This window comes from Misgurnus anguillicaudatus, chromosome 3 (assembly GCF_027580225.2).
Source record: "Misgurnus anguillicaudatus chromosome 3, ASM2758022v2, whole genome shotgun sequence".
NCBI classification, from domain to species: Eukaryota; Metazoa; Chordata; class Actinopteri; order Cypriniformes; family Cobitidae; genus Misgurnus; species Misgurnus anguillicaudatus.
The window spans coordinates 6,247,657-6,263,948 of record NC_073339.2 but is presented as its reverse complement, the minus strand read 5'-3'; the positions used below and the strand labels follow the sequence as shown (position 1 = coordinate 6,263,948).

Below are 16,292 nucleotides of genomic sequence, written 5' to 3'. Positions count from 1 at the left end.
TAAATGTTGACAAATAGAGTGGATATTTTAATTTGCGTAAGTTATCAATGCTTTCATAAAACAATTTTAAAAAGGGGGGTTTATTTATTTAAAAGTTAATAAAAAAAATCTGTTAAACTGAATGTTAATTAAAAAAAGGCATTACATTTGACAAGATTTTTTTAAGATGTCAAATAAATCTTTGTTGTCCCCAGAGTATGTACGTGAAGTTTTAGCTCAAAATGCCATATAGATAATTTATTATAACATGTTAAAATTGACACTTTGTAGGTGTGTGCAAAATTGCAGTGCCATGGTTGGATAGTGCAGATTAAGGGGCAGTATTATCCCCTTCTGACATCATAAGGGGAGCCAAATTTCAATTACCTTTTTTTCACATATTTGCAGAGAATGGTTTACCAAATGGTTTTCACATTTTGATAGAAGCACTGGGTACCCAATTTGAGCACTTAAAGATGAATAAAATCTGAATCTTTTCAAATTTGATTTATCTGTTGCTCTGCCACATAGCAATTAATAACCATAGACACAGAGTGTTTATAGCACCAACATTTTATTTCATTTATGCATTTTATAAGCATTTTATTTTCTTGTTTTTGATAATTTATGAATGCACCTTTGCTTAGAGAAGTTTAGCAGCCATCAAAAGAATATAAGATCTGGCAATATTACAAACAAGAAAGGGTCATTGTGTCTTAAATCAAAGAAAGAAAAATAAACAGAACAGGACAATAAAAAGTTTGTTTGCAAATGTTGTTTTGTTTGGTGAGTATTAAGAGGAAAGAGCCTGAGAATAAAAAAATGTATTCAATATAAGTCAACATCCACAGTGGTTTCATCCATACAGATCTTCCTTCGTTTCTTTTCTTCTTTCATGAAATCCTCAGACATTCATGGACAAAAACAGGAACTGTGGAGAAATAAAGGACTTTTACCTTAATGTATGTTATAAATACAATAGCTTTACAAACATATGCCACCAGCTGGGCCACGTGCATATGCCATTGTTATTTTAGTATTACATTACGTAATCACAGTGTGTCATATCACTAACAGCTACATAGTAAAATAGGAGATTTTTTTTGTACCTGCTGCATATTCAGACTGATCACGCCCTTCTTTTGCTTGTCAAATGCCTGGAAAACTCCTGCAATGAAGAGCAAATAATTTTTATCTACATTTCAGAGCATTCAGAAATGTTTCTAAAAAAGAAATAAGTACTGCGTTATACCTAGAAACTGAATTGTGACCCTATCTGTGACAAGTCATTTTCTATATAAAATCGTCCTAAATAATGATAAAAAAAAACATTCTGTAATATAACCTTAAAGTCTTTAATATTGACAGAGAAAGATCACATGAAATCAATGATTAAACTTTGATGCTCCTAATAGCCTGGATTTCACAAAACAGGGTCACAATTCATCTGTATTTAGATATTGCAATGGAAAAAACACATTTTGCATCAATTGCCGTGTATTTCTGTTATGCAGGACACAGGCACTTACTGAACATGTTCTCCAGACGAACAATACAGGTCAGGTAATCGTCAAAATCAATGTCATAGTTGGCATCCATGAACCTGAGACCCAGCAACTGCAGAATTTTGCTATTCAGCTGCATCCCTGGATTACACAAAACACAAAAGAAATATGAAAAAGGTTTAATTTGCATTATGATTACTTAATATTTTAAAGATCTATGACAGTCTCTTAAAATTACTAACATGCATTTTATAAGCTTAAATGCACTAGTCAGCATTTAAAGTGAATGAAAACCTTTCATAAAATTTTTTTGAACAATACCCGTTCTTGTCTTAGGACAACTTTGATAAACATTTTTGATCCACTTCAAATGTTGTCTAGTGTATATTTATTCTGCAGTCTGTTGTATATGTTTACCTGCTGCATTGAGAGCGCTGCGGAGCTCGTAGGCAGACATGCGGCCTGAACGATCCGTATCGAAAGAAAGGAACAGCATCTACCACAGCAAACACAATGTGATTATAACATCTTACACGGACTTATTCAGAAAACAGCAGGCAGACTGATACTATGAAAGATGAATCTGACATCTAAAATTACTAAACATAGCGTTGCCATTACTGAAAGTGTCTGACTTACAATCCACTTCTTCAATTTATCCCAAAAGACTTTGAACTCATCGAATTCCAGCAATCCTGTGTTATCCACCTGTACAAAGTTCAGGAAAACTCCAAAAATATAGAAAAGCATAAACCCATGACATCCTAAAGTATTATTTACACACCTGTATTTACGTCACATGTCCAAAGTGCTTTAAAGCAACACTATGTAGTTTCCATGTAAAATGACTTACAGCTCCCCCATGTGGTTGAAAAGCGCAACAGTGCCTTGAATCAGACACTCTTCTGCAGGCAGGGGGAGGGGCGGGGCGGGGCTGTGTGCTCTACCCTCCACCGCCACTTTTAGAGTGTGCTTGTAGCAGCTAGGAGACTGCTCAGGTTGCAGCAACAGTACAATTTGTCCAGTTAAAAGTTGTTCTATCACTGAAATAATTTTAGGGACATTATTTAACGGTAAAAAAACTGCATAGTGTTGCTTTAAAAGTACATATTTTATCAGTATGTGTGTTACCTGGGAATCAAACCCATGACCTTTGCAATGCTCCTGCAATACTCTACCAATAAAGATACAGGAACCGATTTAAACTCTTGTATTTTCAGAAAATTGATGCCAAGCCCTTAATGAGCGGTATAAGTCCTAATATGTACCATTTAGGTAGAGATATGTATACATTTGGTACCAAAATGCACATTTGAAGTACTAATATGAACTCTTCAAGAGCAAAAATTTACTTTTTAAAAGGGTACTGCCCCAGTGACAGCTATAGGAAGTATGTTTTGACCATTTTTACTTGTTTCTATTGTGAGAAACGGTGCAGTAACTAAAAAAGGATACATCCATGAGATTTATGATGCTGTGGCAGGTGATGAGGCTCACGCCATCAAACTTGACTTCTTTTCCTAAAAGTGATCGTATGGTTTTAGTATGCATATAGACACTTAGACTTACAACCAGTCTTTGATGAAAGTGCTTGATTGACTCACTTCTGCTCAGAACTCCATTCAGCACCTGCTGTAGTTCTCTGGCACTGATGGCCTTATCCTAAAGAGAAAACATGTTAAAAATAAGACCACAAGAAGGCCCTCAAAGCCTACTTTTATTTCCTGCCTACATTAAAGCACTACATTGAGTCGAGAATGCAGTAAATGCTGTAGAAACCTAGAGTAGTCTTTCTTACGTTAATATTTCTTTGAGTTTTAGTTTTTATGCACTGCAAAAAAATATTTTCAAGAAAAAAATTCTTAGTATTTTTGTCTTGTTTTCAGTAAAAAATATCTAAAAATTATTTTTCTTGATGAGCAAAACGACCCAAGAAAACAAGTCTAGCCTCCAGACCAACACAATAACAAATTCAAGTGATTTTGTGCACAAAACAAGCAAAAAAATCTGCCAATGGGGTTAGCAAATTGTTCTTGAATTATTCTTGAATTTAGTGTTTAAGAAAAAATCTCAAGATTTTTTGCTTACCCATTGGCAGATTTCTTGCTTGTTTTATGCACAAAATCACCCAAATTCTATATTTTTGGTCTAAAAACTAGACTTATTTTCCTGGGTCGTTTTGCTCATCAAGAAAAAGCATCTTAATTTAAGAATTTGTAGATATTTTTTATAATTTTTTTTTTGAAAATCATTTTTTGCAATGTGTAATTAAGTTATTACTATTTAATTGCAAACATTGTCTTTAAGACGTGGCATCATGGTAGTACACTAAATTTGGGGCATGGTACTATCCCTGCTAAGATACAAATTCTAATTGTTTCTATTATAAATATCATTATGACCCATATTTGTGTAGTGCATTTCTTGTAAAGTGTATTTTGGGTCTTATTCCAGTAGGACTTATTTGTTTTCTATTGGTTTCCATCTGTCAGATAACATCCCGCCAATAGAATTCAACACATTACCAGTAGAGAATGACAGAAACCATTAACGTTCTCATAAAAACCCAATACAATCATTTTTGGGCATGTAATTGGGCACTAATACCATAGTATTATTTGTGCAACCATGTAAAAACCCTGAATATTACTATCTGATAACATCACTGTGTCATTTAAAAAAAACATTAGGGGGTCCAGTGTGTCTCACAGAGCCAGCGATTTGCTCAAACAGTCGCCTCAGTCCTTTCTCCTCATCAGTTTCTTCTTCAGGAGGGTTTGGTATCGGTGGCTTTACAGATCAGAGAAAATGCATTGGTAGATATTATCAGTGCACACAGACAGTCAAACACATTTAAATCCATAACCAACTTATCGGCTATCATGGTAATCAGTGCCAGAAAATACATACATGTCAAATTAATCCCTTATTTTTACACCTTAGCATCATTTATTCGTAGGTGTAGTTTCGCGTTTGTGCTTGGGGGCAGAGCGATACTTTGAGATTAGCAAGAGAGTGCGGATTCATGGTTTAAAGGGAGCATTTCACAAGAATTTTTTACGCTGTACGTATGTGAAGTTTTAGCTTAAAATATCATATAGATCATTTTTATAGCATGTCAAAATTGCCATTTTTAAGTGTCCTTTTGAATGCAAATGAGCTGATGTAATGCAAACACTGATCGCCATAATGGTGGTTTGTTGAATGCAAACATTGATCACCATAATGGTGATTTATTGAAATTGAATTCTGCTGTCAATTATTTTCACTCTCTCTGCACTAAATGACAGTTCTATTTTATTAATAGCTCAGACAAAATCATAATTGGTACTGGACTCGGGGGAAGTACCCATCTGATATTTTTGCCCTGATCCAGAGCTATATTTTTACTCTGATGGTACCCATAGCTTTTACAAAAACATCATAGAGACAGTTATGGTAAGTACTTTAAAACATAATTTTTCAAAACTCTATATTGCAGTGGTACCTAATGTTAAAAAAAAATTAAAAAACTGTAGTAACTACATTATGGTATTTTGTTGGAAAGCGTGGTAAAGGATTGTAAGGGAATGCAATACATGATCAGTTTGACAGGACTTACATCTGGAAGATCTGCCTGAATGGTGTTTCCCATCTCACTGCAAAAACCAACAATAACCAAAACTGAGTCAACCACAAACATCTATAACATAACTGTCCAAATAAATTTCATGGCCACTGTATGTAAATATCAAAACTATATTTTTAATCAGGCTGATAAAACTGAGCAAAATGGTTGGACACATACATGGCTGCAGCTTTGCTCTCTGAGAAGATCCGGATAAGGAAGTCAGCCTCTTTGTGTGCTTGGAAGGTGGTTGGTACCAGCAGGTAGTTTCCAGGTGGCAGTCTGAAGCGTTCAGACACCTCCCTCATGTTGACGTAGGTACGGCTGCGTGCTTTAGAGGGGTTATACCGAAAGAAGTCCTTTCCCTGGTGATCTTCTTCACCTGGAGCCTTGAGTCCATCAAGAATCGAGAGTCAAACTTTTGTGTTGCAAGAAGCATCTAGCAGTTCTCCATACAATATTTATTTATTTAATTTCTTTTCCATTTTCTGTACAGTCATTTGTAAAGTAATTTTTCCGTACTACTGTATTACTATGGTACCCAAGACCCCTTACCTCATAAACGGCAAAGCCGATGGTCTCCAAGTCAAGACCCTCCTTTCTGAGACGCCTCCGGTTCTTCTGCATGAGAGCCACGATGACACTACACAAACGATCATTTTCATCTGGATCAGTCAGACGAAGCTTGAACTGAGGGTTTGTCCAGAATGTGTCTGGGAATCGAAAAAACAGAAACCATCACCTAAATGTGGTCGAGGCACAATGTGACACTCTTACGAGTTTTGGCTCCGACTGCTAGGTCATGGGTTCGATCCCAGCTTAATCTGAAAGTACTTTGATGTAGACGTAGACAAGCTCAGGTCTCTTACCGATGAAGTTCCTGCATCCGCCAGCAGTGGACCCTCTGATCCAGCTGCCCTCAAATATATTTACAGACCACTTCTTCTTAGTGTCATCCGTCAGAGCGTCCGGAGTGAGGTTACAGATCTCTACCTTATCGTAATTGGCTTTGAAGTCTTCAAACTCCATCCTTTATCATGACATATAGGTTAGTACCACAAATTAAATAATATATGTAGATGTGGAAGGATTTTTGAGTTTGACAGGTCTGGGATCTTTATACAACAGGTCACACTTACCAGAACTCTCCGTCTTCCAGTGCATTTTGAAGCAGTCGATTTTTGTCTGCAGGGTCAAGTCCACTCCATTCCCTGGAGCTATTTAAAATTGACAAAACACTTGTCATTGAAAACACATCTCATCAAATAAAGAAATGATTGAGCTCAAGGGTGTAGATTTGTTAAAAATTCAAATAATGTCATACTTGTCGCTCCATCGGCCGTTCCACTCCACCTGACCCCAGGGGTTTCTGACTCGGACTAGTTGGACTTTAGATCCTCTGTAGTTGACCTGAGGAGACACATTTAAGGGTTAAAAGGCAGAAAATAAGCAATAACATAATCATATCTGACTGACGGTTTCTATGGTTACCTCTTCTGCTCCAGTGATGGAGTAGGCGTGGCCTTTAACCAGACCAGTAGTGGTTTGGGCTTCAGACTCAGCAGAACTTGTAATCTAATGATCAGAAAAGGCAACATGCAACAGTTATAATGAAGTCATACGAGTATATCACTACCATATCTGGCTCATTTGTGCTATATTTCACTTTTAAATGGGATTTATAAGGCATTTATGCAGGACTTTGCTTACATCGATTGAGCAGCCGAGCATGGATCCTCTGTCCACAGCTTTCTTAATGATGGTGAAGAGGTTACTGGGAGCGCTCTTCGTTTCATACATCTCCCCCACGCCCCCTGAGAAGTCCTCCATGGCCTCCATAGTGCTCCCACCTTTCAGAGCTTCATAACTGCCGTTCATTCTGACAAACACACAGGAGTTGATGGTGGATTTATGGGTCAGGTCTGGCATATGACTGAATTGTTATGTTTTGTAAGGCACATACTTGGCGTAGGCCTTCTCCAGAAGTGCACTCCAGAACTCTGTGTTGTCTGCGGAGTGGACATACACCAGGTTGTTCCTCACACATGGAAGTCTGTCATCCACCACAACATCCAGCCACTTATTATGCTGCCAGAACTGAAGAAAAAAATGGGCTGGGATTATAACTCTTGAGGTAAAATCTCCAGGAAAGTATTTTAAAAAATATGCAAAATTTGTATGTACGTCCTAGACTGAATGCTAAACTTATACTCTCCAGAAAATCTCATTCATCCCATTGTGGAAAACTAAAATATGATATCATGGTTGAGATACAAGTTTCTGAACTGATCGTGTCAATTTTCATATTTAACTTTTATGCATCTGGCAGACGCTTTTATCCAGAGGAACTTGAAATGCATTCAAGCTCTTCATTTTATTAGTATGTGTGTTCCTTAAGATTGAACCTATGACCATTTGTGCTGCTTTCCCAGTGCAGGAACTTTATCTTTAGTTTAGTAATTAGTTTACCATTTGTTGTTTCATTGTTCATTCCATTTAAAGCAGAGAGTTACTGTAAGACAAAAAGTGTCACACATGGAAATGGAAAATACCAGCATAGCCACGGTCAAAGTCCTGGTCATGTGGTACAACTCTCTTTAACGTGTCTTCGTACATGGTCAGAGAGGCAATCGCAGCCAAAAGCCAACAATCTCCTGCATTGGAATACAAGAAAGAAACCATAATGAGCTGCACTTTGATCAGATACTTTGTTTTTTAAAACTCTCTCATGATTTTACATTTCAACAAACAATAAAATACTGTAAGTGACAGATTTGATGGTAAAACATACCCAGCTGTCCCTGGCAAATGTCGGTCCTGGTGGCTCCTCCAGAGATAAATTTGGGGTCTTTGCATATTTCCTGAGTTTGACCAAATGAGAAATAATATTGATCTGATCAGACCAGGCGTGTAACTGGGATGAAAGGTCATTCGGGGCTTGGCCCGGAAACCTCAAAGTATGGATCTACTAAAAAATCCCTTCATATACATAAACATAATGTACTTTGAAACATATCAATTATTATATATGAGATCAACTATAATTTGGATTTTGGGATGTCATCAACAAAAAGCAATGTTCTATTTTTTTCCTAGATCAAACAAAAATCTTTAAAACTGTACCTAAAATACCCCCAAATCAATCACTTATTTCAAAAAATGTTTTGTATGAAAAAATAGAATTTGGTGGCCGATAGTGTTACTTAATACTGACTATAAGATTGAAACTTTATTCTGTTAGATCAAACAAAAATCTTTAAAACTGTGCCTACAATACCACCAAATCGATCACTTCTTTCAAAAAATGTTTTGTATGAAAAAATCGAGTTTGGTGACCGATAGTATAATTTAATACTGACTATAAGATTGACACTTTATTCTGTTAGATCAAACAAAAATCTTTAAAACTGTACCTACAAAACCTCCAAATCGATCACTTCTTTTAAAAAAAAATTTTGTATAAAAAAATCGAGTTTGGTGGCCGATAGTGTTATTTAATACTGAGTATAAGATTGAAACTTGATTCTATTAATGTTGTTAAACTTAAACCTACTAAAGTTATACAACAGACCAAATGATCTGTGGTTACAGTAGAGCTATTAAACTGTCTAATCAGAGTGAAAGAGGGATGTGTGTAAACACCCATGATGCCTCTGTGAGGTGTGTCACATTCTCAAACTTCGATCGGATCACATGAAGCTACAATGTTTTCTCACTTGAGTGCATATTTAAGCATGTTCTTCTGGAACGCCCTGGAATGCAATGCAGTTGTAGTTTCATTCAGAGATCCATCAGGTCACACCAAAAGCAAGAAGAGTGGGCAGAGAAAGGTGTGGACCTGATGTGGGTGGGCGTCATTTTTTTTGAGTTTATAGGGGGTCATCATTTAGTAGGATATTGTATGACAACCTTGTAGTCTTGATAAACTGTTCCAAACACCAAACTCAACCCAATAACCTATTTCTACTTAAACTCAGATACTAGATTCGTTCAAATAATGCATCAGCAAGTGAAATAATCTGCATTCCTCGCATACCAACATTACATCGGCATTGGGGTTGACTTCGTTGATTGCATACTTTTGTCGTGTATGAGCCCTGCAGTCATATACCACTAAAACATCCCCAAAAAAAGCGATATGCATAGGAATGAAGATAACCTGTTTGATTTGAGATCTTAAAATGCACTGCAAACCTGTGCGACAGGTTATAAAGGCGCAGACAAAACAAAAATATGAAAATTACACAAAAATAAACAAGTTGTGTGACACAGGTGTCCAAATGCTTGCCATCTGTGACCCCACTTTTGTTCATCCATTAAGTTTAAAGAGAAACATCACATCACACAAAAATGCTTCTACCCTCCAAAAATGAATTTTTACGCTGATAAATATTAAGTAAATATAAAATCAATTACGACTGAATATAAGCTAAGTTAAGAAACATTCAAAGATGTTCTAAACATTTCTGTCTATAGAGTTATGGCCAACATTGCACAGATTTCAGAGGACACCCATAAAATTATTTGCAAGCTGCCAGGGATCCATCTCCCAAATTTCACAGTGACAGTCTGTACTACTATATCCTATAAGGTGAATTAGATCATCTTTATAATGGGAAACTATGCTAACATAACCATATTACATCTATTAGATCATACATAACACAAACATATGTATCAAATCGAACCCGTTTATCAGAATCAAGTCTTGGAGTGACATCTAAAAAAACTGCAGAAGCCAAGTCACCCTTGTTGTGTGATATATTTTAAATGAATACAAGCACATCAACAGGTTTTCATATCTCACCTTCGGCCTCTTCCATTCAAAGTTTATTGGGACCTTTTGGCTGTAGAAGAGCGAGCCGTCCGTTGCAGGGAAGTCTGGATCCTCAAACAACTTTCCACTCCGCAAACACTCCTGTCGCAGCTGCTCATAAGTCTTCCCATCATTCTGTGTGCTCTCCACCTGGACCTTCTGTCCACGGCTGTTTTGGGTGGTATTGTAGGGCATCTTAACACATCTATAAGCTCCAGAACCACAGCGAGTACTGAGGGTCTAAAGTGCCGAGTGTATGTGTGTGGATAAATGCAGCCGCATGGGCCGATTTACAGGCTTGTCAAGTTAATGTCACACCCGTCAATGGCAGAAACAGGTTTGGGTGAAAGCAGCCACGCCTGTGTGTCACCAGAACTTCTGAGGAGGAAGTGTACTTGATTGAGAACTTGACTGTGGTGTTAGTGTACTGAAAAGATAATTGATAAAACAGAACTGTGTGGTGCATGAGAGAAATAGCAATGAGTTTTAAGACAGAATTGAAGAAAGAGACGGAGACAGGTGGAAATGTTACAAAAATATATTTACAACTTGAAGTTTGTTTTTATTTTTCAGTTACAAAAAGGAGCAAAGTGGCTCTTAGATACGTCGACCTCCATGAATGAGACAACGTTAAAGAATCACAGAAGATCAAAACAAAATTAAGTGCATGGTAATAAAAACTGAAATCCTAATAAACCAATTAATTTAAATTTGTTTGACTCTTTAACAGCATTTCCCAAAGCTTTTCGCTGTATTTGGCATTTTACTGCAGGACAACAACTGCATTATTTTTGATGAACCAATTGTTGTAATAAAACTAAACTCAGTTTATCTTGTTGATCTGTTAAGCCTGACTTTCTGAACTAAGATTAAAGTCTAGAATAAAGAAAAATGGATGATGTTAGAATGGAAGAACAGAGAGATCTGACAAAAATATATGGCTAATATTTACATCTATATGAAAAAAGCAGGCTGTAGACCTCTCTGACATCAGGAGGCATCACTAAATAAACCAAAACATCTCAAGCACACATTTACAAAACACACACACGTGGGCGAGGCTCAAAAAACCTGTCGGGAAACATGTCCAGGTCACATTTCCCCAAAATCAAAAGACAAAGTGTATTTTAAGATCAGTAAATTGTTTTGCATTGACCCCTTTTTTATAAATGTGTTAGGGCTGTCAAAAGATTAATCGCGATTAATCGTATACAAAACAAAATTATGTGTTAGCATAATATATTTGTGCGAGTATTATGTGTAATATTATGCTTATATAAATACACACATATATGTATAAATGTTTTTTTTTAATTACATATATTTTATATTGTATCAAAATCTAAATAAATATATATATACAAATGTAAATGTTTCTTAAATACATACATGCATGTGTGTGTTTTTATATATACACAAAATAATTACACACAGTGCACACACACATTATGCAGAAACAAACTTTTATTTTGCATACGATTAATCGCAATCAATCTTTTGATAGCCCTCAAATATATGCATGCTTGACCATTAATAAAAACTAAGTTGAGAATGAGCAATGAGAATAATAACAAGCCTAAAAAAATAAACAATTATTTTTCCCCAAACAATATAATTCCTCAATGTTTTCCTTTTGATTTTGGGATGAAAGCTGGACATGTTCGTATGACGTTCATCCACACACACTTCCTACTGTTCTTGTTTCTCTAGCGCAGTGCCCGTCACCAGCAACAAGTTACAGGCCATAAACTGGACGTTCAGTATATTACTAGTGTTGCCCGTGTATTGTCCAATCAGCTCGCTGCTGGAGCCGTCAGACAGGGCGGTGCCGTGCGAGTTCCGTATGTCCCACACCCGCACAGAATTATCCATAGACGCGGAAGCCACCAGACTACTGTCCGGGCTAAAGGAAAGGCTTGTGATGCTATCCGTGTGACCCCTAAGGTCTTTGAACAAGGTGCCGGATGCGAGGTCCCACAGTTTCAGTTTCTGATCCTCTCCGGCCGACGCCAGGTATTTCCCGTTGGGCGAGAAGGCGAGCGATTGCACGGGCCCGCGGTGCCCGGTGAACAACCTGACGGACGCCCCCTGCTGCGTGCTCCACAGGCGCACCGTTTTGTCAGTAGAGCCGGTTGCCACGTAATTAGAGTTGGGGTGGAATTTGACGCAGTCGACATCGGAGAGGTGTCCGGCGTAGAGGCGGAGCGGGTACGTGCGCGCGAAGCTCCAGAGGCGAGCGGTGCGGTCTTGAGATGCCGTGGAGAAGTACAGGCTGCAGGGACTGACGTCCACGTCCCAGACGGGGTAGGCGTGGCCATGGTACAGGACTGTGTTGGTAAAGCTGTTCAGATCCCAGAAGCGCACGGTGGAGTCCTCTGAACAGGACAGCAGGCCGGAGCCGTCGGTGAGGAAGGCCGTGCGGTAGACGGGGCCGCTGTGAGCACGCAGGGTCTTAATTTCACTGCCTGAGGCGTCCTCATCGTCTGCCTGATGAGAAATGGTCAATTACACAGGAACTTTGTTAAACCAATGAATCAGGTTTAGGAAATAATTACTTAGTAACAGACAGTTATTTAAACAGACATTATAATCTCCTCCATAATACAGTTTTCAGAGATTTGTATCTATCTAGGTAAAGAACAAGCTATTTTCTTTCAAATTATAGGCTTTTATTTTATAGCATTTATCACTAGGCCTAGTCATTTCTAGGCCTCCAGCAATGTAAAATTCTTACTACCAACCATTATTCAGATAAATAGATGGCCCTGCTCTAAACTGATGCTATTGGCTGAGCCACTTTTGCTTAAACCTTCCAACTAGCCTATCAAAGCAATGCTTTCATAGCACTTCAGTAATCCAAAGACTAAGCCGTCACTCACCTCTTCCTCCAGCATGTCACAGGCGAGTCTTATTTTAGACACGTCGGTCCTGTGAGGCCCCGCCTTCAGTTTCCGTGCCCGTAAACTCCACAGTTTCACGGCAGAGTTATCAAACCCGGCGGCAAGCAAGCGGCTGTCCGCCGACACCTCCGCCGTATTGAGAAGTTGATCCGTGTGCTGGAACGCGTAGAAGCAGACGGTGGTGAGTGAAGGCGGACCCTCTCGTACGCGCTTTATACAGTCCTGCAATGCATCCAACGCTGCCTCGTTCTGAGGTAACCCGGTGGTGACGTCCACAGGCTCCGCCCCCTCCGTCCCGTCAACGGCAGTGTAGGTGGCAGACGAAGAGGTTGTGTTTCCCGCTCCGAGCCCTGCCCCGTACAGCTGGTAGTCTGTTCGGCGCACCGCTGTAACTTCAACCTAGAAATGTTTTTGAAATATGAATTTGAAATCATGTTTATCAATATTACCATTCGTTTGACTACGGTATGATGTCTGGTCACCTTGCAGGTCTTTTAAAAACAAGTAATCCAACCACAGATCATTTGTACATGATTCTAAAAAGTGGGTTTATAAAAAATGGATAAAGTTGGTCACAATTAAAAAATACCAGCGGAAAACTCCATTTTCTCTCCATCCCACAGTGCTTTCTAGTTTTTCTGGTGAACAGTAAGCATGACACTGCTTGTTGGATGTTGGGTGTGCCATCTGGACTAAGGCTAAACAATGGGCTATTAGACTACTGTAAACTTCTTAGAATGGTTATAGTGCTACAATTCAGTCAAAGGCTCTTTGTTAGAGATTATTTAGAAATGATGTACCAGTCAGTCAGCTGGGTAACATTACTCATACCTGTATATGTGTGCTGAGCACCCAGCAGATGGCGCTGTTGTCATCGCTCTGCAGGTAGCGCAGCAGGTAGCTGTAAGCTTGATCTGTCAGGTGAACCACATACTTGTGATCCAGGAGGGAACATAGCTTTGGGTTTGAGGTCACATCCTGTTAAAAGAACAAATCATTTAGCATGCAAGTCACAAATTTACATTTTTAAGAGTATCAATTGCGACGCAGTGACTGACCTGCACCGAGACGACTCCTCGCAGCAAATCCACGATGGCTTTCTGCTCAGGGTCTTGCTGGAAGAGCGAATGGAAACGACCGTAAAACGAGTCTACCGCCCCCTTCAGGCCACAGCGCGCCATGTTCAAGTGCAGGTAGAGGAAGAGTGGAAATAATACGCCACTCACCTCCTTCGTACATAATGCGTCTGCATCTACAACAAAATAAAGTTGTTAAAACTGAGATCAATGCAGCCAAACGCGCAGAAGAAGGAGACACGGATGCAGCTCTTACCTTGTAGAAAGGAGCGCAGTTTGGAGAACTGGGTCTCGTACTGCAGTGGGTCTGATTGACAGGGGGCTGCGGACACCACATTTGTACAGCTGGACTCTGTCTGAACTGCACATGAGAGAGATAGATATGCATTACTATTACTATTGCTTCAGGGGTAATAACAGGTACTGGTGTGCAACATCATCAATAATAATATCTCAAATCACAAGTTATGCTTGTTCTAATTTAAAATATAACTTGAACACTGCAATAAAAAAAGAAAGGTTACCTGTCAGACTAGCAGCCATCTCCTCAGCGGACTGGGAGAGTTTGGCTCCCTTCAGAGACCCATCTGTGTCTGTGTACTGCCTCCTTTTCAGGTACTGGGTCACAGCATGCTGGATCTGTTCGGTCCGGACGCGCTTCATCTCCTGCAGAGAACATATATTTTAAAGCAACACTAAAGAGTTTTTGCTCTCTGCTCCCCCTACAGGTTGGAAGCGGAACTGTCCATTGACACTGTCGTAAATAATTTAGCCTCCTGCAGCTAGCACTGATTGGATTGTAGGTCTGCCATAAAGCAAGTTTTTGTAGTTTTCACTCACACTACAGGGCCGCGTCCCGACGGTTGGAAACTTCTTTAGTGCGGTTATGGCCGATAGAGGGCTGCGAAGCGAATGTAAAAGGGCCGTTCACCCTGTTTCGAGTGGATGAACGACTGAAACTTTTTTGGAAATGTTATTTTAAGGTAAAAAAAACTCTTTGGTGTTGCTTTAACGCTTATGTAATCGCATGAATGAATTTAACACCAATCCCTCACCGTCTCATAACCCTGAAAGCAGTCTATGGCCCTGTCCCAAATGGCGCACTTCATGTGGACTTTCGGTCTTGTGGCCTTAAATTGCGCGTGCTCGCTTAGTCTACGAGTCCGTAGGGTGTCCCATCTGTCATTTTTACGCTTTGAAGTGTGCTCATCAGCACCCCCTTGATGGGGTCTTCAGTGAAGCACGCACTGCAGCAGGCTTCGCGCACTTTACCAACCCAGAAGTCCTTGCGAAAGAGCAATCAGACCAAAAAGTCCTTGCGAAAGAGCAATCAGACCAAGAAGTCCTTGCGAAAGAGCAATCAGACCAATTACAATTACCAATTAACTTCTCTACCTATTTCCGGTGTGACGCTCGAGTCTGTCCCAAACTACGACTCCGGTGCACCCACGTGGGCTTGCATCAAGGGTCCCTAAAGTCTGGACTTCATGATGTCATCAAAGTGTGGACTCTGAGGAGGACCACAAGTCCGGAGTGTGCCATTTGGGACAGGGCATGTATAGCATTTAGGGCACTTTTATAGCTGAACTTGTTTGAATATTTTGAACATTCGAATTGATTCACTTAATAAGTGTTCAAATTGATTCAATTTCTTAGTAACATACGTGTTTGACATTTGATTCAATTTCTATGTAAGGGTTTGATTTGATTCAATTTCTGGGCATTATAACATTGTTCAAACATTGAATTAAATTTCTGGTTAACCTGTTTGAATTTTCGCTTCGATCTCAGGTCATCATAGACATGTGCATTAGTTTTAAAAGCGCCTATTAAGCCCACTAATCGGCAAATCACTCATCTAGACAACTCCTTCAAACATAAAACCAGATCCCAAAAAATAAGTTTAGTTTTTGCGCATTACAGACGAAACAAATAAAGCAAGCTGACGAATCATGAAATAGGTGGACTCGTATATTATCTTTTGGTCTGAGCTTTAAAATACACTAAACAGAATAAATATAAGGCTGGCTGAGATCTACAGATGCAGATTTGAGCGCGGCCTCAAGCACTGACGGCTCATCATCTTCACACTCCGATCACAATTCACTGATGTCTACAGCTGTTTATCAGGTTACTAAAGCTAGTAACCACCTACTGCATAATCCGTACGTGACAGGCCGAGAGAAAGGCGCTCTTTGAGCCATAAAATATGTTTAGGAGAGACCCGCTTCTTTACTCCGCGACTCCATCTGTCTCCCTCCACTCACATCTTCTTCTTCTGCGCTTATTGAGATCATGAGGCGCTGACATCACACGCGCGGCACAGCGACATCTAGCGCATCGAGTGACTCACTGCATGCTGTCACAACAACTGCAAAACAGTAGATTTTATTATTTTTGTGAAATATA

General features: G+C 39.3%; 2 protein-coding genes across 2 annotated transcripts; both read right to left on the bottom strand.

The window, feature by feature from the left end:
• Positions 1-536: 536 nt before the first annotated feature.
• capn9 (calpain 9) lies at positions 537-10,219 on the bottom strand. Its single transcript, XM_055204302.2, has 20 exons — positions 9,899-10,219; positions 7,883-7,952; positions 7,627-7,745; positions 7,055-7,188; positions 6,802-6,970; positions 6,583-6,666; positions 6,416-6,501; positions 6,231-6,308; positions 5,961-6,121; positions 5,647-5,804; positions 5,272-5,480; positions 5,086-5,122; positions 4,194-4,274; positions 3,089-3,146; positions 2,940-3,004; positions 2,124-2,192; positions 1,902-1,980; positions 1,509-1,625; positions 1,089-1,147; positions 537-910 (listed from the first exon to the last, which is right to left on the bottom strand). The coding sequence occupies exons 1-20, from the start codon at positions 10,100-10,102 to the stop codon at positions 884-886; spliced, it is 2,064 nt and encodes a 687-aa protein (XP_055060277.2). The 5' UTR covers positions 10,103-10,219; the 3' UTR covers positions 537-883.
• Positions 10,220-11,353: 1,134 nt separating this feature from the next.
• On the bottom strand, positions 11,354-16,196 carry taf5l (TAF5-like RNA polymerase II, p300/CBP-associated factor (PCAF)-associated factor). Its single transcript, XM_055204303.2, has 7 exons — positions 16,039-16,196; positions 14,408-14,549; positions 14,140-14,244; positions 13,866-14,059; positions 13,639-13,785; positions 12,787-13,206; positions 11,354-12,394 (listed from the first exon to the last, which is right to left on the bottom strand). The coding sequence occupies exons 2-7, from the start codon at positions 14,544-14,546 to the stop codon at positions 11,597-11,599; spliced, it is 1,803 nt and encodes a 600-aa protein (XP_055060278.1). The 5' UTR covers positions 14,547-14,549; positions 16,039-16,196; the 3' UTR covers positions 11,354-11,596.
• Positions 16,197-16,292: the final 96 nt, after the last annotated feature.